Source organism: Lynx canadensis, chromosome D3 (genome assembly GCF_007474595.2).
Source record: "Lynx canadensis isolate LIC74 chromosome D3, mLynCan4.pri.v2, whole genome shotgun sequence".
Taxonomy (NCBI): Eukaryota; Metazoa; Chordata; class Mammalia; order Carnivora; family Felidae; genus Lynx; species Lynx canadensis.
In genome coordinates, this window is record NC_044314.2 from 86,177,782 (window position 1) to 86,200,092 (window position 22,311).

General features: G+C 45.2%; 1 protein-coding gene and 1 pseudogene across 3 annotated transcripts in view; both read left to right on the plus strand.

Moving 5' to 3' along the window:
• Positions 1-1,492: 1,492 nt before the first annotated feature.
• TMEM120B (transmembrane protein 120B) overlaps positions 1,493-22,311 on the plus strand; it is a 41,773-nt gene continuing 20,954 nt past the window's right edge. For all 3 annotated transcript variants that reach the window (XM_030335982.1, XM_030335983.1, XM_030335984.1), the window contains exons 1-3: positions 1,493-1,646; positions 18,739-18,857; positions 20,532-20,648. In XM_030335982.1, the coding sequence (XP_030191842.1) occupies positions 1,578-1,646; positions 18,739-18,857; positions 20,532-20,648 (305 nt within the window). In that variant the 5' untranslated portion in view covers positions 1,493-1,577. The remainder of the gene's footprint in view (positions 1,647-18,738; positions 18,858-20,531; positions 20,649-22,311) is intronic.
• LOC115498895 lies at positions 9,031-9,180 on the plus strand (annotated as a pseudogene).

The window sequence follows — 22,311 nt, forward strand, 5'->3', positions numbered from 1 at the left end:
GTGTCCGGCCCTGAGCTATCAGCAGAGCTTGGGATTCTCCCTCTCCCTCTCTCTCTGTCCCTCCCCCACTGGCATGCTGTCTCTCAAAAATACGTATTTTTAAAAAATGGTGTCCTTAGGAGAGGACACGCAGGGAAGGTCATGTAACGACAGAGGCAGAGAATGGAGGGATGAACTACAAGGCAAGGAATGCTAAGGACTGAGTGCCACCACAAGCCAGGAAGAAGCAAGGAAAGATTTTACACAGGGTTGGAGCATGTCTTTGCTGACACCTTGATTTCATACTTCTAGCCTCCAGAACTGTGAGAGAATAGATTTCTATTGTTTAAGCCACTCAGTTTGTGGTATCTAAACAGTGCAATTTATGGTAAAAGGCAGCCCTAGGAATTTTTAAAAAATGTTTATTTATTTTGAGAGTGAGGGCGAGTGGGGAGGGGCAGAAAGGGAGGGAGAGAGAATCCCAAGCAGGCTCTGCACTGACAGCAGGGAGCCTGTCTACGGGCTAGATACCATGAACCATGAGATCATGACCCGAGCTGAAATTCAGAGTCCAACGCTTAACAGGCTAAGCTACCCAGGTGCCCTGAATTTTTTTTTCTTTTTTCTTTTGTAATTTAAGTAGGCTGGGTGATCAATGTGGGGCTTGAACTCATAACCCTGAGATCAAGAGTTGCATGCTGTATGGATTGAGTCAGCCACGTGCTGCCGCAGCCCTAGGAAATTAATACAGGTGTCATTGAATTAAGGCTTGAATGATGAGAAAAAGGCAACCATGTGAAGATTTAGAGGGAATGTTCCATGCAAGGGCAGGAAGAGAAGAAACTGGCTGGGAAGTACTGATCCAGGGAGGTGAGATAGGAGATGTGACTGGGAAGTTAGGCAGGGATAGATCTTGTAGGACCATGAAGGGGAGGGGATGCAATTGTGTCATTTGAGCGACAGAAACAGCTGTCAAAAGAGTCACCTAGAGTCTTAGAGGGCAGGAATCTAGGATGAATTAGTTGCAGTAAATAACGACACCGTGAGACGACGGGGCCCTCCTCGGCCTTGCCTGGCGACCTTGTTGGATGGTCAATGTTGCATTCTGGGCCGTTGGCTTTGGCTCCGGTCAGGCAATGCCAAGAGGTGGTGAGCTTTCACCTCCTCAAAATCTTCCTCCCTCCCGACTCAGACACCCCAAATAAACACAATCTAAGTAAAATAAGTTCGGCAAATGCAGTTTTAGGACAAGTTCCCTAGCCCCTAGCCCAACTAGGAGAGATTCTGGAAAAGCATAAGCACTCTCAAGGGGGCAGCAACAGACCCGCCAAGACCTGCAGAACTACAGCGGTCCCCCAGCCGGCGCGCGGGGGCGGAGCCGGGGGGAAGTGCGTGCGCATGCGCGGGGCCTGCCTCCCCGGCGAGGGGGTGGGGCGGCCGCCGGGGCGGGAGCTGTGACGTCAGGTGCGCGCGTGGCTCCGGCTGCGCAGGAACAGCTGGTGTCTCCGAAGGCGGCCGGCGAGTGGACGGGCTGTGGTGCTGGCGGCCAGTCGCGCCACGCTGCGGGAGCCGCCGCCGCCGCCTCGCACCGCCGCACCATGTCCGGCCAGCTGGAGCGTTGCGAGCGCGAGTGGCATGAGCTGGAGGGAGAATTTCAGGAACTGCAGGTAGGGCCGGGCCACCTGGTTGGGCAGCTCTGCTACCTGCGGTGCAGTGCCTTTCCCTTCCTGCTTCCCCAGCCGGGGCGGTGGGGCCCGTCAGGGTCGGGGTGGGGGTGGGGGGTGCCCCTGGCTAGGCCCTGGGAGTTGGTCGTCCGCGTGGGCCAGCATCCTCCTATCTTCCAGCACTTCAATTCTTCACCCACTTGGGGCGCCCTGTCGTAGCCCCCCATTATCCCGCCTTCGCACCGGCTCTTTGCTCCCGCGCACCTCCTCCTCTGCAGAAAGTTGGTCTGTGGTCTCTGAGGGGAAGTTCCAGGTGTGTCATGTAAGGGAAGCCTGTGGGCACAGATATGTGCTGGGATTCAGAGAACAGCCCAGCCCCCACCTCCGCAGGGGTCTCTCCTAACCCCACTCTCGGCAGCTCAACTCCTATTCTGGTGGGGCAGCCCTCTCTTCTGCAACTACATTTTAAGAGATGTGCTTGGGAGCCGTTCACCTTGAACCCTTAGGCTTTGCTCAGGGATTGGGGACCCTTGTTCTGCGTCTTTGGGGCTCTGGTGTCTGTGCCCTCCTCTCTGCCGCTGCTGCAGGCTGAGTTTGGCGTTCTGGATGACATCTGTCAGTTCTGACAGCTGGGTTGCCTCCCTCGGTGATAGAGGCTGCTCCCCGCCCTCCCCTATCTGGCCCAGAACCTTACCCGGGGTGGGGTGAGGGCAGATGTAAGCAAGGCCTCTTGAGAGAATGGTATTCCCCTGTGGGAGCCTGGCCGGAGGAGTTAATCCAAAGGAGGTTCAGAGAGGTCTCAGCTACCTACTGAGGTGACTAGAGACACCTCCTTTGAAACCTTGGGGTTGGCCGAGAGGGACTCCTGGATCATTTTTGGAGATGGGGCTTTTTCCTCTCCAGGTACTTACTTCTCTGGAGTTGGGCTCTGTTTGCCTGAAATCATTGCACAGCCCCACCCCACTTCTTCCTATTCTGGAGCAATGACATTTTCCCTGTCCATGTAGCTCTTGTCTGCAGTTGGTTGGCCTCTTATAGTGTCTAGAGGAGGGAAGAGGAGATTGTCTGTGATGGGTCTTCTAGACATGTGGCAGTAGGCCCCAATGTTTAAAGAGGAGGGTCCTGAAGAGACTGAGCAGGAAGGTGAGGGGTGGGGGTGGGGGGCTCCGTTTCAGGCATGAGCAGAGGATACGGTATCCAGAACCAGTATGCTGTTCGTGGCCTGTGCATCATGTGTGGGGTGGTGCCCTCCCCTTAAGTCCAGGGCTTGGGGCCCACCCAGTTCCCAGTGGATCCTTCTAGCTCCTGTCCCATCGAGAAGATTCAGCTGCTTCTTAATACTTTGTCCTACTGGGCTCTCAAGTCACATTCAGCCTTGGAGCCATGGAAGGGGCGTTAGGGTCTGGAGTAGGAGAAGAGTTTTACTGTACCGTTTTGTTCATGAATTCCTTTCCCTTGCCCTGCCTTACACTACACGGAGTTGTCTCAACACTTCAGAGCCATGCAATTAATGCAATCAACAGCAATTAGATAACTAGTCTTGGCAGGCAGAGCTTGCAAAGGAGACATTTGATTTGTTGTTGTGTTCTTACTTGGTATCGTTGGGGTTCAGTTGTGTGAGAGACAGAGAGGAGTTGGGGATTCTGGATTTTGTCCCGTGGTGCACAGCAAGGGTTGTATAAGGGGAAGCTGTGATGTCACCTACTCAGTTCTTCAGCAGTGGAGGAATTGGAATCGACGGAGCCTTTGGGGAAGAGGGACCTTGCTGGCTTCAGGCTTTGGTGGACCACTGCTGGGTCAGAGGTCAGTGATGGATGGAAAGCCACCGAGTCCCCAGCAGCATGGGTCAAGGTCATAGAGCAAAAGCACTGTCTATAACTTCAGTTCATAGATGAGGAAGCTGAAGCTTGGGAATGCTAATGGACTCAACTGAGGTCACACAGCTCTTTTAGTGGTAAAGCTGACACTAGAACTTAGTGCTTTAAATGCTTAGTTCCGATGTCTATCAGTGTGCTGGGAGTCCCTCTCTCTCTCCTCACCTCCACATCCCTCATAATGAATGCAAGAGCTTTGAACTCCTGAGCTGGAAGTCAATGGGATTTGAGGATAGTAAGTAGGGTATAGGGGCGCCTGGGTGGCTCAGTCGGTTGGGCATCCAGCTTCGGTTCAGGTCACTTTATCGCAGTTCGTGGTTTCGAGCCCTGCGTTGGGCTCTGTGCTGACAGCTTGGAACCTGAAGCCTGCTTCGGATTCAGTGTCTGCCTCTCTCTCTGCCCCTGCTTGCGCTCTCTCTCTCTCTCTCTCTCTCAAAAATAAATAAACATTAAAAAAATAATAAAGGAGAACGCATTTTTAAAAAAGTAAGTAGGGTGTATATTGTCATTGTGTATATGCTGGACAGACCCTCAGATATGAGACATTTATTGGGGAAAAAGGAGGTCACAACAGGTAGTCAGGTGGACAGATTGGAACTAGAAAGGAAGGAGATATATGGATATATAGATTTTTTTTTTACTAGAAAATTCCTTTCTATCTTAATTTTCCTATATTTGCCTTAGAATCTGGGATTTTGGGGTTTCATGTTTGTGTCTCTTTGATTCTGTCTTTCTTGGGGTCATAGCTAAAGTTTCTGTGTTTCACCTCTCCTTACCTTTTTCAGATGAAGGCAGGAAAGAGGAAACCTAATTGTCAGACCCCAGAGGATTTGAAAGGTCTTTGGAATTCCCCCTCCCCCACTAAAAAAAAAAGTTATCATCTCTGGGACTTTCTAGAGGAAAGGATCTGTTTTCTTTTGACTGTGATTTGCCTCTGCCAGGGCCTCACTAGACTCAGGGGCAAGGTCAAGTGGTTATGGGGACTTTGTTTTTGGTTTGGCTCGTTAGGGTTTCAGCTGTGCTGGTGAATTGAGCATTGGTCTGAGACCAACTCGTTTGGCCCTGTGGCCTGTGGTGTGACCACAGAAGGTCACTTACAGACACCATGGCAGGTGATTTAATAAGCATTTCCTGCCTTGCATCACTGGAAACCTGACCCCATCCTTCCCCGTCCAGGAAGGAGGTAGCCTGAAGAGGCCTCTCCCTAAACCTGACCTCACAGAAATACAGGGGCCTGGTAGGCCACTGTAAAGATTTTTGTTTTTTTTCTACCAATGAAATGGGCATCCCTCTGGCTGCTGTGTATAGAATAGACATGAGAGAGACAGGATAGATGCAAAAAGGCCAGTATTATTTTATCAAAGCCCTATGAAGTAGATCCTTTTATCCCATTTTACAGAGGGAAAATCATATACCCAAAGTCACATGTCTTATAAGTACTGGAGTCAGGATTCAAACCCAGGCTGCTGAATATCAGAGTCTATACTCTTTTTTTTTTTTTTTAACTGTTGTTGTTGTTATTTTTGAGAGAGAGAGCATAAGCAGGGAAGGGGCAGAGAAAGAGGGAGACAGAGAATCCAAAGTAGGCTCCAGGCTCTGAGCTGTCAGCATAGAGCCCAATGAGGGGCTTGAACTCACAAACTGTGCGATCATGCCCTGAGCCGAAGTCAGAGGTTTAATCGACTGAGCCACCCAGTCCCCCCAAGATAATTTAAATCTTTAAGGGAAACACAGTGACATCTGTCATATACCGCTTAAACTAACTTGGGATAGTTCACACCTGCACGTTAAATCACACTACATTCTTATTTTTTAATTTTTTTAATGTTTATTTATTTTTGAGAGAGAGAGAGAGAGAGACAGAGTGCAAGCTGGGGAGGGGCAGAGAGAGAGGGAGACACAGAATCTGAAGCAGGCTCTAGGCTCCGAGCTGTCAGCCCAGAGCCCGACACGGGGCTTGAACTCACAAACTGTGAGATCATGAAGTCATGAGCCGAAGTCAGATGCTCAACTGACTGAGCCACCCAGGTGCCCCATGCTACATTCTTATTAATGATGTCATATCTTTGTGTAGTTAGGTTTTTAGCGGTCTGTGATTAAAATCAAGTATTATGTGAAAATCAACGTGGAACACAAAATGAGGGTGAGAGTGTCCAATCCAATTCCAAAGGTTGAGAATTTGTGCAGAGCCCAATAGGCACACACATTCCATTAGCAAATAATTTTGGTTATTTCAGAATGAAATAAAAAAGATTTGTCAGTTTCTGAGTATTCTTTTTTTTTCCCCAAAAGGCTACTAAGTTGTTAGGGCATAAATACTTTTCAATTATTTGGCCTGAGGACTGTGAAAAGTTTACTGAGACATCAAGAGTGTGGTGAACCAGCAAAGTTTGTGAACCTTTGATTTATGTCCAGATTGTGGTGGTGTTTACACAATTGTATATATTTGCCAGAATTCATTGAGTTGTATAACTGAAAATTGATGACGTGATATGTAAATTATACCTCAATAAAACTGATTTTAAAAAAACAGTACATGGCCTGTTACATATACCTGCTTTTTTTTTTTTAAAGTTTATTTATTTAGAGAGCACAAATGGGGGAGGGGCAAAGAGAGAGGGAGAGAGAATCCCAAGTAGGCTCTGCACTGTTATTGTAGAGCCCAATGTGGGGCTCAAACTCACAAACCATTAGATCATGACCTGAGCCAAAGTTGGACACTTAGCTGACCGAGCCACCTGGGCACCCCACATATATCTCATCTCCTAACCCTTTCACAGCTGAGGAAACTGAGGTACAAAGAGATTACATAACTTAGCTAAGAAGTGGCAGACTCTGGATATGAAGAGTTAGGCTCTCCGGACTCCCAAACGTCTGACACACACACTCTCACTTACTGCTCCTATATCAGACATCACTAATTAATCCTGGCATGTGACATCCTGGCATGTGACTTGGAATATTTTCCAGTATAGAATTGATGCAGTGTAGGTGAAGTCATCTTGCCATCCTTAGTGTTTTCATGGTGATGAGTCTTAGGTAGGTATACTCAGCATCCAGAAATCTTTATTTGAACTGGATTCCTTGGAAAGAAAACCATATGAAGGTAATCTCTCAAAAGCTTACCACTAGAGAGAAGCACAGCTATCAGGCACCACATTTTGGTGGTGGCCGTGGCTCTGTTGCAATGTACTGGGTTGCCCACCAACTCACAATGCTCCTGGGCCGGAGCTCTATCTGAAAATGCCATGAGGTTCCATTGCTGGCAATTCTTGCAATAAATGCTGGCTTGGGTTGTGACTTCCCAGTTCTGGATCTTACGATTCAGCCACGCTGTGTTAATCAGGCATTTCCAGATGTTTCACAACCATGCTGGGACTTGGAGTCATTAACCTCATCTTCCCACTGGGGCAGAGCTTGGGGCCTCAGAGAACAGGAAAGGCAGCAGATTGCCTACGCCTCCAATGGAAACTCGCTTGTTTGTCTCCTATATGTGGTATAAAAGGATGGTAATTACTGTGTAGGAAAGAAGGTATAGGCATTCCAGCTCATAGAGCCAATGTTAGTGCTTCTCTCTCTCTCTTTTAATCCATTCTACATGTTTAGAAGCAATACATATCCACCAAGTTAAACATTCAAATAGAGATGTACAAGAATTCTCAGAAAACTTGTTTAGAACAGCTAAACGCTGGAAACCTAAATGTTCTTCAGAATGGATTATTCCACTGAATATCCATAGAGTAAGGTGCAATGAGCAGACTGAATAAACAGGGATAAATGTTTTTAAAAGAAGAGCAACATTGAATGGAAAGTTGCAGAGACGTACATATAGTATGACGTGTATGATAAAGTTAAAAAGCATTCAGAACAATACCATGTATTGCTTGCTGATACATATATATAGTACAAGGGAGTGATATGGGCCCGATTCAGTAGGGTGGAGATTGGGGGAGGGAGGCTGGTGAGAAGCAAATGACTCTCCCTGAAGGGTGTCACTGAAAGAAGTTTAAGGAAGGGGCTGTTTACAGAGGTGTGGTGGTTTAAGAGTGAGGCCCCTAGAGCTGGGGCCAGTCCTGTTCCTAAAGGGGCAGAGGGAAGGGGGGACCATCACCAGAGCTTGGCCAAAGTCTGTTGCTGGGGAAGAGATGCTGCAGGACAGGAGCTGTGATGGTTGAAGGCTGCAGTAAAGCAGAAAGGAGGCAGAAGGAATAAATACCCCAGTTTCTCTCTCCTCCCACTGTGCATCCATTGGCTAAACCCAAGTAGGAGGCAGGGCAAGGGAGTCTGGGAGATGCAGTCCACAGGGGTCAGCCTCGTAGGGCACAGAGAAAGACAGGATTGATCTGGGGTGGGCATGGGGGCAGAAATAACCAGCAGAGGGGTCCCCCTCTTTGGGGGCAGAGGATAGGGATACTATATAGAAAGTATACATAGGTGCTTTTAACTCTCTTGCACTATTATTTCCTTTTGGTAATGTTTATTTTTGAGGGAGGGAGGGGCAGAGAGAGGGGGACAGGGGATCTGACAGCAGAGAGCCTGACAAGGCAATCAAACTCACAAGCCATGGTGAGATCATGATCTGAACCAAAATCAGATGCTTAACCAACTGAGTCACCCGGGTGCCCCAACTATTATTTCTGTCTTTTTTTTTCTTTTTAATGTTTATTCATTTATTAAAAATTTTTTTAATGTTTATTTATTTTTGAGAGAGAGAGAGAGAGAGAGAGAGCGAGCGAGCATGAGCAGGGGAGGGGCAGATTAAGAGGGAGACAGAATCTGAAGCAGGTTCCAGGCTCCGAGCTGTCAGCACAGAACCCGATGTGGGGCTTGGACTCACACACAGGCTATGAGATCATGACCTGAGCCGAAGTCAGATGCTTAACTATGCCACCCAGGCACCCCTATTCATTTATTTTTGACAGAAAGAGTGTGTGAGTGGGGGGAGGGAAGAGAGAGAGTGAGAGACATGGGATCTGAAGCAGGCTTAGAGCTGTCAGCACAGAGCCCAATGTGGGGCTTGAACCCAAAAACCATGAAATCATGACCTGAGGTGAAGTCGGCTGCTTAACCAACTGAGCCACCCAGGTGCCCCTCCCCCAACTATTATTTCTTAAACTGAGGGTGAGAATATGGGTGTTCATGTTTATTTTCTACTAATTATATGATTTTCTTTCTTTTTTTGTATGCCTGAAATATTTCATAGTAAATAAGCAGGAGACCAAAAAGTAACCCAACAGTACCAAAAGGCTTATAAAGAAAAGCAGCTCTGGGGTGGCTGACTGACTCATTCAGAAGAGCATACAATTTTTGATATCAGGGCTGTGAGTTCAAGCCCCACGTTGGGTGTAGAGATTAAATAAATAAAACTTAAAAAAAAAAAAAAAGGGAAAAACAGCTCTATAGGTTCACTGTCAGTCACTTACATGATCATGACCATGCAAATATTATTTCCTGCTGAATCGATTATTGTACTATGCTTGTATTTTCTCTTTTAGATATTTTGATTAAATTTCAGCTTTGCGCAGTGGCAGTATCGTAGCCAATGAGGTTTATCCGAGGCGCGATTATTGCTAATAGATATTTTGATTAAATTTATATAGTTAGCATTTGATTCTTTACTGGCAATGTTTGCTTATAATTATTCTCTTTTTTCTCCTTTAAAGCTCCATCCTTAGATAGTCTGTCAAATGTGTTTCTTTTCTTTGGCCTTGAACTAGACAGTTAGTGGGTGGGGGTTTGCTTTGTACTCCCAAATGGAGTACTTTCTTCTGCAGCTGCTTGTCTGCTTTGGTGCCCCCAGCATTCTGGGTTATTTTTAGAGTTTGCAACTTGATGTGGGAGTCAATCACATTTAATAAGCTGGTACTCCCTGCACCCTATGCTGAGAGCGGACTCACAGTGTTTGGTGTTTCCCATGTTCCAATCCACTGCAGCCAAGTTTAGAAACAAAAATAGTGATTTGGCAGTTTGTCATTTTCTTTAGAAGTTAAACATACATTTACCATATGACCAGCAATTCCATTCCTGGGTATCTACCCAAGAGAAATGAAAATCTATCTTTGCAGAAAGATTTGTACATATTCATGGAAGTATTATTTATAATGGCAAAAGAGTGGAAATAACCAAAATGTCCAATGACAGGTGAATGGATAAACAAAATGTGGTGCATCTGTACCAAATTTTTATTGTTAAGTAGCAATAGAAACAAAGTAATACGTGCTTCTGCCTACTGTCCATAAGTACAACCATCCTGCGAAACCTTTCATAAGCCAAACTGGCATAAAGCAGAGAGTAGCCCTTGTTTTCTGAAAGTTTGAGTTACACCACTTTGCTTTTATGACAGACCTCCATTAGTACCTGTTTTCGCTAACCAAAAGAAATCCGAGGAGGAATTTCACTTTTATGGAAGAAAAAAAAAAAAAGCCATTACTTTACTAACAGAGGTCTTTCATAAAAGCAGTAACGTAATGAGACAGAGATACTTGTGTGTGCTACAATGTAAATAAACCTCAAAAACGTGATGCTGAGTAAAAGCCAGACACAAGACCACATATTGTATGATTCCATTTATATGAAATATCCAGAAGAGACAAATCTGTAGGGACAGAAGGTGGGTTAGTGGTTGCCAGTGGGGAGTGACTGCTGTCATAGACATGAGGGATCTTACTGGGTGGTGCAAATGTCCTTAAGCTGGATGTGATGATAGTTGCATAACTTGGTAAATGTATAAAAATCACTGAATTGTACATGTAAAATGAGTGAGTTTTATGATATGTGAATCATACTTCAGTAAAGTTGTTAAAAAAGGATGGTTTATCTATTTCTACCAAATTCTTGGTTTGGTAGAAAAACACGCAATTTGACTGTTCAGAGATCTGCATTTTTAGGTGCCCATTTAGTTACTGGCTTGATGAAGGATTCATTCAATGAGGCTCCAGGTCTTGTTTTTAGCATCTTTAGGATGATGATAGTGCCCAGGGCAAGAGGCTGGTAATCATGAGTCCAGAAATTTGTGGCTTCTCTTCTTACCTTGTATGGTTAACTTTGCCCAGAAGGAAAACTCTGTTCTTATGCATTTTTGTTTGTTTACTTATTTTGTGTGTGTGTGCGTGAGAGAGTGTTTGTTTAGTGTGTGTGTGTGTGTGTGTGTGTGTGTGTGTGTGTGTGTGTGAGAGAGAGAGAGAGAGAGAGGGAGGGAGGGAGGGAGGGAGAGAGAGAGAGAGAGAGAGAGAGAGAGATTGAGAGAGAGAGAACATGAGCAGACGAGCAGGGGAGGGGCAGAGAGAGAGGGAAAAGGAGAGAATCCCAAGCAGGCTCTGTGCCATCAGCACAGAGCCCAGTGCACGGCTCGAACTCCCAAACCTTGTGAGATCACAACCTGAGCCGAAATCAAGAGTCGTATACTTAACGGACTGAACCACCCAGATGCCCCTGTTCTTAGGCATTTTAATCTAGATTCTGACATTTGCTTCTGAAATGAAGACATTCAATTCAAACTGGCAAAGCTAAACAGACTAAAACACCATTTGTTTGCATATATAATTGGGAGGTCAAAGGTAAACTGACCATCTAGGGGCTCAAATAAATGAACCCTTGGGGCTCAGCTTTCTTCTACCTCTCTGCCCTGTTTTCCCATCAGTTGGATCCGTGCTGAAGCAAGATGGCCCCATTCGCTCTGGGCTCAAATTAGCTCTTCTTCCTTCAAACTAGTGGAGGAAGAACTCTTGTTCAGCAGTTCTGATGAAATCCCCCCTCCCCACCCCCCCCAACTGAGTTTTGCTGGTTTTGAATGCCTGTCTCTGAATCAGCCTGCTTGGGTCAGGAGGCTAATGTTCTGATTGGCCAGCCTGGGTCATACGCCCTGAAACCTGGGACAGGTTCAACCTCATTCCTAGTCACATTTCAATAACTGAGTGTGGGGGAGGGATAGATCTCCAAAGAAACTGTGGAGACATTAACCAGAAGGGGAATAGCTGCGTAGTTGGCAAAAACAACAGAAAGCTTCCATATGGTGACCAGTTCTATTTGAGGCCACAGGTTCAGGGTTGACTGGATGAAAGGCAGGTTTGGAGATTGGATTGCTGCATTGTGGTTCATCTTGCTCCTGGAAAAAACATCTGAAAGCACAGGTTTAATCGAGGGTCTTCTGGAGACAGGTGCAGAGGACAGCCAGGGATTCCAAGGGAGGACAAGAGTTACATCCCACCATCTGACCTCCCAGAACCACTCTGTGGACAATGCATCAAGAGACAGCTGTTAGGAAATGGTGTAGCTGCTGTGGAAAATGGTGTAGCTGCTGTGGAAAATGGTATGGTAATTCCTAAAAAATATATTAAATAAATTACTATTTGGTCTAGCAAACCCACTTCTGGGTGTATACCCAAAAGAATTGAAAACAGGGACTCAAAACAGATGCTTATATACCCATGTTCATAGTAACATTATATATATATAATATATATATATATATATACCTTCTCCCTCCCTCTCTCTCTCTCTCTCTCTCACGTGCGCGCGCGCACACACACACACACACAATGGAATATTACTCAGCCATAAAAGAATGAAATGTTGCCATTTGCACCAATGTGGATGGAGCTAGAGAGTATAATGCTAAGTGAAATAGGTCTGTCAAAGAAATATACCATATGCTTTCACTCATGTAGAATTTAAGAAACAAAACTAATGAGCAAAGGGAAAAAAAGAGAAATCAAGAAACAAACTCTTAATTATTAGAGAACAAACTGATGGTTGCCAGAGGGGAAGGGAGTGGGGGGGATGGGTTAAATAGGTGATGGGGATTAAGTACTGCGCTTGTGATGGCACTGGGTGATGTATGGAATTGTTGGATCACTATATTGTACACCTGAAACTAATAGAATACTGTATATTAAGTAACTGGAATTTTTAAAAATGTAATCATGTATTCCCCCATCCCCCAAAAAACCCTGCATTTTTTCCCCCAAAGTGTTTCTGAGACGTCAGACCTAAATTATGAAGAACTAGAAGGGTCCACATGTATGATTCAGTTAAACTCATCCGGTTCTTTTTTTTTTTTTTAATTTTTTTTAATGTTTATTTATTTTTGAGAGAGACAGAGACAAAATGCGAGTGGGTTAGGGGCAGAGCGAGAGGTAGACGCAGAATCCAAAGCAGGCTCCAGGCTCTGAGCCGTCAGCACAGAGCCTGACGCGGGGCTTGAACCCACGAACTGCGAGATCATGACCTGAGCTGAAGTCAGCCGCTCAACTGACTGAACCATCCAGGTGCCCGTTTGTTTGTTTGTTTGTTTGTTTGTTTGTTTGTTTGTTTGTTTTTTAAGGACAGTATATGGTTCTACTTATCTAAGGTATCTGGGAGAGTAAAATTTATTTTTTTTTAATTAAAAAAAAATTTTTTTTAACGTTTAGTTATTTTTGAGACAGAGAGAGACAGAGCATGAACAGAGGAAGGGCAGAGAGAGAGGGAGACATAGAATCTGAAACGGGCTCCAGGCTCTGAGCTGTCAGCACAGAGCCCGACGCGGGGCTCGAACTCATGAACTGTGAGATCATGATCTGAGCCGAAGTCGGTCGCCCAACCGACTGAGCCACCCAGGTGCCCCTGGGGGAGTCAGATTTATAGAGAAAGTAGGATGGTGGTTGCCAGGGTCTGGGGAAATAGAAAATGGAGTTATTGTTTTATGGGTTTGGAGTTTCAGTGGGGATGATGAAAAAGTTCTGGGGATGGATGGTGGGGATGGCTGCCCAATGATGTGAACATATCTAACGCCACCAAATTGTACACTTAAAATGATTAATAGTTTTTTTTAATTAAAAAAAAATTTTAATATTTTTATTTATTTTTGGGAGAGAGCATGAGCGGGGAAAGGGGAGAGAGAGGGAGACACAGAATCCAAAGCAGGCTCCAGGCTCTGAGCTGTCAGTACAAAACCTGACATGGGGCTTAAACCCACAAACTGTGAGATGTGAGCCCGACTTCGGACCTGAGCTGAAGTCCGAAGCTTAACCGACTGAACCACCCAGGCGCCCCTACACTTAAAATAATTAAGAGGGTAATTTTTAAGATGTGTCTTATATAAATCAGAAAAATTTTTAAAAATCTTAATGGTTAAAGTGGTAAATTTTATGTTATATATATTCTACCGCAGTTAAAGAGAGAAAGAGGCAGGTTTCTGGAGGAAAATTAGGATCCAAGAGATGAATTGGTAAATGTTCCTACTGCTTGTGGGACTGGCATGAGGGTAGAATCAGCAGAGTCTGAGCATGGGTGAGGAATGCCCTGGGAGTGGAGCATATGTCACACTAAGGGCCTTGTTTCTGACTCCCTCCTCCCCTTCCCCCCACCCCCTGTTGTCCTCCTCGTAGCTGGCAAATCCTGAGCCTGGAGCTGGAGACAAGAGTAGACCAGATGTATGGTCTCCAGTATAGGATCTCCCCTGGGAAGTGGTTCTAGCTGATGGCAGAGAGAGAGAGAGAACCAGAGGGGAGCAGGAGTGACTCCATATGCCTGGGGACAAAATTGTGGGAAGGCTCGCCGACTTTCTATCCCTACCCAGTCCGATGCCATAGCACTGAGCAGAAAATATCACCAGCAGAGCTTTAGACAAGTGCCTGTAGAAAAGTAGATGTCATTGAGTGTTGTTGAGGTGTGGACAACTGTCATACACTGTGGATGGGAGTGTAAATTGGTAGAGCCACTCTGTGGGCAGTTTGCCAAGATCTATTAAAACTAAAACCAAGGCTGTACACTCTGATCCAGCAATCCTCTTCTCTGCCCTAGAGAGATGCTTGTGTGTATGGCCAGGGAGGCAGCGCAAAGATGTTATTCAGTGTTGCATTGTTGGTTATAGGCAGAGACTAGAAATGACCTACATATCCAGCGATAGGAGAGTGGCTCAATAAACTGTAGCATGTCCATAGCATAGCACTAAAAAGAATGAAGTATGTGTATTCATATATTCTTATGTTGGTAGAGCTTCAAGACATATTGTGGAGTGAGAAAAGAAAGTTGTGGAATTGTATCTATATTCTGATACTTTTATTATATTTTTAAAAATCAAAAGTATGTGTGTTAGGGTCTAAGCTATGCTGCTGTAACAAAGAGATCCCCAAATTTAGAAGAAGAAAAAAAAAAAGGCTTAAATGAGGTAGCTTCTTTCTCACCTAACAGTCCAAAGGGAGTGTGGTCCAGGGTAAGTGGTGTTCAGTTTTGTGTTGCTATATGAAACAGCAGTGATTACATTTTGCTTATGGATTCTGTGGCTCAGGAGTTTAGACAGGGCCATGGAGTGGCTTGACTGTGCTCTATGATGTCAGAGGCTTTAGCTGGGAAGACTTGAATGGCTGGGAGTAACTTACACGGCTGTGGCTAGAATCATCTGGAGGTTTCTTTACCCGTGCATCTAAATGCCTGAGCTGGAATGACAAGAACCTTTGTCTTAATTGGGACTATTGCTCAGAGTGCCTACATGCGACTTCTCTATGTGGTTAGGATTTCCATACAACATGGTGGCCTCAGAGTAGTTGAACTGTTTGCTCTAAAAGCAGATGTTCCAGCAAAAAAGGCAGAAGCCACATGGCCTTCCATACGTATTCTCAGAAACTGTCATGTTGCCCCTGCCATATTTTATCGGTCAAACCAGCCACAAGCCTGTTTGTATTTAAGAGGAGGGAACAGAGATCCCACCTCTTTATGTGAGGAGTGCCAAGGGGTGGGCATTCTGTTTTAAAACCATCACAGGTGAGAAGCTCTGTCACATGAGGTCACCCAAGGTTGGTTTGGCTGGGGAAGGGACATTGGACTTTGCCATTGACATTTGGCTTCCATTTCTGGTTTCAAGGTAACTGCACCTGTTGTCGTCATATCCCAGCCAGGGAAAGGGACAGTGGAGGGCAAGCATCTCCTTATAAAAAGGTGGTTCAGAACTTGTATACGTCACTTCTACCTGCATCCCTTTGGCTAACTCTTAGTCCTGCTGCTACACACAGCCACAAGGGAGGCTGGGAAATGTCTGTTACTGAGCAGCTACGTGCCCAGCTACAACTCAGTGTGGTCCTGTTACTAAAGGAAGTGAAGGAGAATGAGTATTAGGAACAATTAATTTTTGCAACAGCGTGTATTTTTCATAAATATGTATATATATTTGTGTGCATATGTATAGAAATAGGCCTATGTAGAATACAGAAATACATAGATAAATAGACTGCAGTCTGAAAGAATACATAGAAAAAGGTCTAGAAGAAACTAGTAACAGTAGTTACCTCTGGAGAAGGGGGAGAAGACAGGATGGGGGATAGTCATAGCTGACTGTAGCTGTAGCTGTAGTGTTTTAATTTTTAACGAGGATAATGTCTTCATGTTTACTTTGAAATTAAATATTAATTTAAGCCCAGGAGGGCCTGGTGAGCATCTGGCTGCTGATGTTGCAGTCTTGGTCTTATCTTTCCATAGTGGGACCCAGCACCAAAGAGAGCCAGGAGGTAGCATGGCCCTTAATCTCCCAGGAGACTCAGCTGGTGTTTCAGGGGACTTTTGGTTCAGAGGCCCAACATTCTCAAAGTCTGTGTACTCTATTTGGGGTATTTCTGCCCCCATCCTTCCTGTCCAGTTCTAGAGGGTTTCCTTTGTTACTAGCAGATTAGTTGAACATAGAGGGCTGTTTGGGCACTGAGGAATTCAAAAGTGAATAAATTACAGCCTCCTTCTGTACAGATTACTTGTTCATTACAGATAGGAAGCTGGTCACTGTAAGTGGAGAAAGCAGTGGACAGAGACTTTCCCAGGCAATCAAAGTTAACATCACAGACACTGTGTCCCTCCTGATAGGAGACACTGAGGACACAGAGTCACTCTAATGGCACTTCTGTCCCAAATGCATAACCAAAATCCATTCATGAGGAAATACCTGACAAGCTCAGATGGGGGGACATTCTTCAAAACAACTGGACTGAACCCTTTTAAAATGTCCATGTCATGAAAGACAAAGGAAAGTTGAGGAGCTGTTGTAGACTGAAGGAGTCTAATGAGATACAATGATTTGATCATTGTACTGTGAATGTGTAAGAGAATGTCGTGTTCTTAGGAAATATGCACTGAAGTATTTAATAGTAAAGAAGCATGTTGTCTACAGTCAACTCCCAAACGGTTTAGAAAGGAGTAGGCAAACTTTTTTGGCAGAAAGGCTAGGTAATGAGGATTCTAGGCTGTGGCGGGCCATATGGTCTGTGTCACAACAACTCGCTCTGCTGATGTAGCGCCAGAGTAGCCACGACAATATGTAAATGAACGGGTGTGGCTGTGCTCCAATAAAGTTTATTTATGGATAGTGAAATTTCAATTTCATATACTTTTCACGTGTCATGAAGCATTCTTCTTTTGAGTTTTTTCAGCCAGGCAAAAATCATTCTAGCTTACTGCCCATACAAAATCTGGTGGCTGGATTCGGCCTGTGGGTTGTAGTTCACTGATGCCTGAAATAGAAGAAGAACGCACACACACACGATAAAGCAAATACGTATGGCATAATGCTAACCGTAAATCTGGGTGAAGGGTACAGGGGAGTTCTTTTTATTCTTCTTACAGTTCTTTAGCAAGTTTGGAATTATTTTAAAGTAAAAAGTTAGGGGCACCTGGGTGACTCAGTCGTTGAGTGCCCGACTCTTGGTTTCAGCTCAGGTCATGATCTCATAGTTTGTGGATTCGGGCCCCATGTCGGGTTCTGTACTGTCAGTGTGGAGCCTGCTTGGAATCCTCTCTTTCTTCACCCTTCTCCTGCTTGAGTGCTCTCTCTCTCTCAAAAAAATAAATTAAAAACAAGAAAATGTTTAAAATAAAATAAAAAGTTAAATAAACAGCATGATTTTCCTCCCTGGGGGGCCCAGGAAGGAGAGGTTGAGGATACTGTGTAAATTCGGGGGAACAAACCCTCTTATCTCAGGGCCAAGGGAGACTTGCTCATAGTGTTCTTTGAAGCTGTTCCTCACTGTTATTTGTTCACTTCACTGCCTTCACTTCTTCCTTATTTTCTGGCTTAACTGTCATGTCTAGAGACCCCACTTGGCAGATGTGAGAGTTTGGGCTCTGGCCTCATCCTTTAACTGTCCCCTTTTTCTCTCCCTCTGCTAAATACATTTCACCACCACCCAAGAAAACAGATGCTTTAAATATGTTCATTGGGTTATTGTTTTTTTAGTGTCATGGCCCCTGTCCCTAATAGTTTCCTCCAAATTGTTGGTGTTTGTCTTAGATTATCAGAACTCTAGAGGGAAAAAGTTGTTTCTCTGCATATGTTGGGGTGTAATGTTGGGGGAGGTGCCCTGTGGCAGAGTGATGGAGAAGTTACTGTGTTCATTCTCCCTGCACTGGGAAGTCTCTTGTATTTCCCCTGGCCTTATGGCCCTGAATGTTTATTTCCAGATACTGGCTTTATTGGAGTGACTGTTCCTGGGGTAGGGAGGGCTAGCTTTACGGGAAGAGGTATGTCCTTTTAGTTGACTTAGCAAGAACTCTCTTCATTGCTAGGATCAGAAACCCAACTCAGATTGGCCTAAGTGAAAAGGAATTTATTAATTCATATAATGAAGAGCATTACATTCAGACCTGGTTAAATCTAAGGGCTGAAATGATGCTGTGAGAATGCTGTCTTGTACCCTGTTGCAATTATATTTGTGTTTGGCTTCATTTGCTCTGCAGCCCCAGGTGTACTTTCTACCAGATTAGCAAACCCAGAAGGAGGGCATTTCTAAACCAATACTTAGAGCCACAGTCCCCAGACTGACCTCATTGGCCCAAATAAGCCACGTGTCTGCCTCTGAGCCAGTCAGTGGCCAGGGGATTGGAGGATACTGATTGGCCAGACCTAGGTCACATGACTGCTCCTGGCATGGAGACTCTTAGCTCTAGTCAAACCAACTGGACCAAGAATTGACAAGAGGTGGCCTCTCAAAGGCATTATTTGGTTGCCTTTACCATTAGGAAGGATAGAACCTGTCTAGGGAAAAAACAAACAAACAAACAAACATTGGTTCCTTACACAAGTGCTGTGCCATGCTGCCTTTCCTAATACCAGCCCCAGTTTTGTAATCCACATCTCTGATAGTGGTAGTTGTATCATCTCAGCTGCCAAACTGACTTCCGTAGTCATGTCCTATGATACAAACTATGAAAAACGTCCCATTCCTGTTCTCCCATACACCCTGCTTGGGGTCTCTATCCCTCAGGAAACCCACAGGATCTACAGGCAGAAGCTGGAGGAGCTGACTTCACTTCAGACTTTATGTAGTGGCTCTATCAACAAGCAGAAGACGCGACTAAAGGACTTGAAGCACACACTCCAGAGGTAGGTGAGGCTGCAGTGCCCCTGGTTTTAAGGGCTAAAAACCCAACTCAGCTGTCTTGAGCAGAGAATGGAAATTTTAGTGGAAAAATTCCAGGAGTAATTTCAGACATCACTGGATCCATGGGTCAAAAGATGTTTTTAGGATTTTTTCCCCCTCTGAATTCTGCCTTCCTCTAGATTGGCTTCACTCTCAGGCCGACTGTCCCGTTATGGTCACCGAGATGGCCACCAGCAGTGCCAGACTTGTGTCTTCCAGCCATACTTCCTATTGGTTTGGTTACCCCAGCAGAATAACTTGCTTTTCCAGCAAGAGTTCTGGATGTGATCCTCATTAGCTGGAATTGGTCATGTGCCCATTTGTGAACTAATCACTGAGACTCTGGTTAGGCAAGACTAGGTCATAGGCTTAGTTTATGGACCTGGGGAATGGGACAGCCTTACTTGAACTATATGGAAGGGGAAAGAGGATGAGAGAGAGTTCCCTAGAGGAAAGTTGTTATAGGTCTCTGGTGTAGGTGGTGGGAAATCTGGTATCCCTGGGGGGACATACTTAAGCTCATGATTTAGTTCAGTTCTTGAGGCCAGGATCATATGTCCACTTTCCGATTGATCCTCACGTCCTCATGGTTTGGAAATTGCTCTCATCCCTCATAGGTGAAGGAGCCCAGTGAATGCTGTGATCCCCAGGCAGGCAGGGAGACTGAGGCTCTGAGTGGCTTATCCCAGTATACTTAGCTGGGACTCCATATCATAGTGTGTAACTCCTGGTCCATTTTTCCCTTCCCTTGTGGACAGTTTTTGCAAAGGTTGCTGGTTATATCTCTAGCCTTGGCTGACCATTTTGGAAATGGAGGCCCATTAGTCATGGAGTAGAGTATGGATGGTTCCATGTAATGATATCACCACTCTTGGAAAAACACATCTTACTGATGGTAAGATTCAATAGTCTTCATCAGGCTAGGATTTTTCAACCTTGGCACTGTTGACAGTTCTGCTGCAGGGTCTGTCCTGTGCATTAAGGGATGTTTAGCAGCATCCCTGGCCTCTCTCCCTGTTTGACAAACAAAATATTCCTAGACATTGCCAAGTGTTTCCATTGGGTTAGAGAACCCATGGGACCCATGAGAACCATTGGGTTAGAAGGTTGAGCCATGAGGGTGCCTACTATTCTGAGAGTGTGTCCACTGACTTGTTTTTCTAGTTTTATGAGTTAAATATCACCAAAGAATAACAATGATCATTTAGCTGCTTTTACATTTAAAGCACTTTCCTGTCTACCCTTCTCATAACCAGGCTATTCTTCTAGAATAGTAAGAAGTATGGTATTGCCTGTAGAGGTGCATCGAGCTCATGCTTGAGTATCAAGGGCCATTCTAAATGTGTTGCTTTGCTTGTGCTCACTTAATCCTCACAACAGTATTGTCCATGAGGTAGGCCTGATGCTACTCCTGATTTTCAGGTATGGAAAATAAGGCAGGGAGGTTAAAGAACTTTCCCAAGGTCACAAGACTAGCAGGGACCCAGTGTCAAACCCACAGGGTGCAGAGGGAGAATTGAGGTTACAAGAAGCATTGAGGTAGAAAGATGGGAGGGTAGTGCCCAGAGCTCCCGGATTCTTCCTCCAGTCTGAGTAACACGGCTGCTTCTCCTATGCCCACACTTCTGACCAAACAGGTACAAGCACCATGCGAGTCGGGAGGAGGCAGAGCTCATCCAGCAGATGAGTGCCAACATCAAGGAGCGGCAGAATGTCTTCTTCGACATGGAGGCCTACCTGCCCAAGAAGAATGGGTAGGAACTGGAAACATATCCCACCCCTGCAGGGCAACAAAGAAAAGGAAGCTTCCTTATGTGTTCCTCCATGGAACGGGCAGGGATGTCAGAGTGAACTTCCTGGGAGGGCTTTGGCAAGGAACTAGATGTAAGATCTCGTTTCTAGCACTGGCCGCATGCCTGGGGCCACCCAAGGTCCAGAGGAAAGTTTTCTCCCAAAAAACAAACATTTATTTATTTATTTTTATTTTAAATTTCAGTATAGTTAACAGACAGCCTTGTATTCGTTTCAGGTATACGGTATAGTGATTTAATTCCATACATCACCCAGTGCTCATCACCACAAGTGCGCCCTTAATCCCCTTACCTATTCCCCACCCCCCCTCTGGTAACCATTAGTTTTTTTTCTCTGTAGTTAAGAGTCTGTTTCTTGGTTTCTCTCTCTCTCTCTCTCTCTCTCTCTCTCTCTCTCTCTTTTTTCCTTTGAGAACAAACATTTATTGAGTGCCTGCTGTATGCCTGGCATTGTGCTGGGGGCTCTTGAATTGTCTACAGCTTGGTGAGTCGGACCCAGATATCTGAATTCTACAAGGTTCAGAGACATAGTGGGTGTTTTGCTCAGGTGGCGCAGCCCAGGTTTGGATGTGAATACCCTGACTCCAGAGCTTGTGTTCTTTCTGTCTTCCTCCTTCGGAGAAGTCCCATCTCCTCCCTCAAGTGACATCACTCCCACCTGTTCCAGAGCGAGCGAGATCGAACAGCGTTGTATCAAAACCTGATGCGGGCTCCCAAGTGTGCTCCCATCACTTCCCTCTGCCCTTTTTCCTGATTTGGCCTAACACAAAGTCAGAGCCCCTGTGAGGAGACTACTAGCCCTTTCACATTTGAAGTCATTCTTCTTGGCTTTTTTTTTTTTCTTTTTTTGGTGCCAAATTTGGTGAAAATCTCCCTAAGTTGGATGGTGATAATTTTCCATAGAATTAAACAGCATGACCCTCTTTTACAATGTGGCTCAGATCGTCTTTCCAAGCTCCAGTCTCCTCAGTCCTCCGTGCATTTTACACCAGTTGGCAATCTTTGGATTACAAATGTCCGAAAACCCAACTCAAAGTGCTTAAGAAAAAATAGAGGGTTTATTGGCTCATGTAACTAAAAGGTCCAGATGTTGCTGTGGGTCTGGCCAGATCCTGCTGCTCAAATGATACTGTTAGGCTCTCTCTCTCTCTCTCTCTCTCTCTCAGTGAGCTTTCATTTTACTCTCTCTGCCAGTGTGTTTAGCTGGCCGGGGTTGCTCTGGGTTTGCATTCTGCCTGCTTAGCAATCCTAGTAAAGAAAGCATCTTTGTTTCTTAGTAGTTCTGGGAAAAATCCCAGGACCGAGTCTTATTGGCCTGTGACCAGTGTGTCCCATGACCATTATTGACCCAATCGGGGATGCACTGCTTTGATCGGCTAAGCCTGGCTCATGTGCCTTACCTTAGGGTCTGGGAGGAAAAGAGACTCTCTTTCAGGAAGTAGGGACTATATTGCTAGGCAAAAAACAACAGATGTTCTTTTCACATCTCTGCTTCAGTTACACCAGACTGGAAATGCCCCCTAGCACTTACTCATAGCTAGAAAGAAGACTCCTCTTTTCTCCTCTCAGCCTTCTACTCATCCTTCAAAGCCCAGTTCAGATGTTA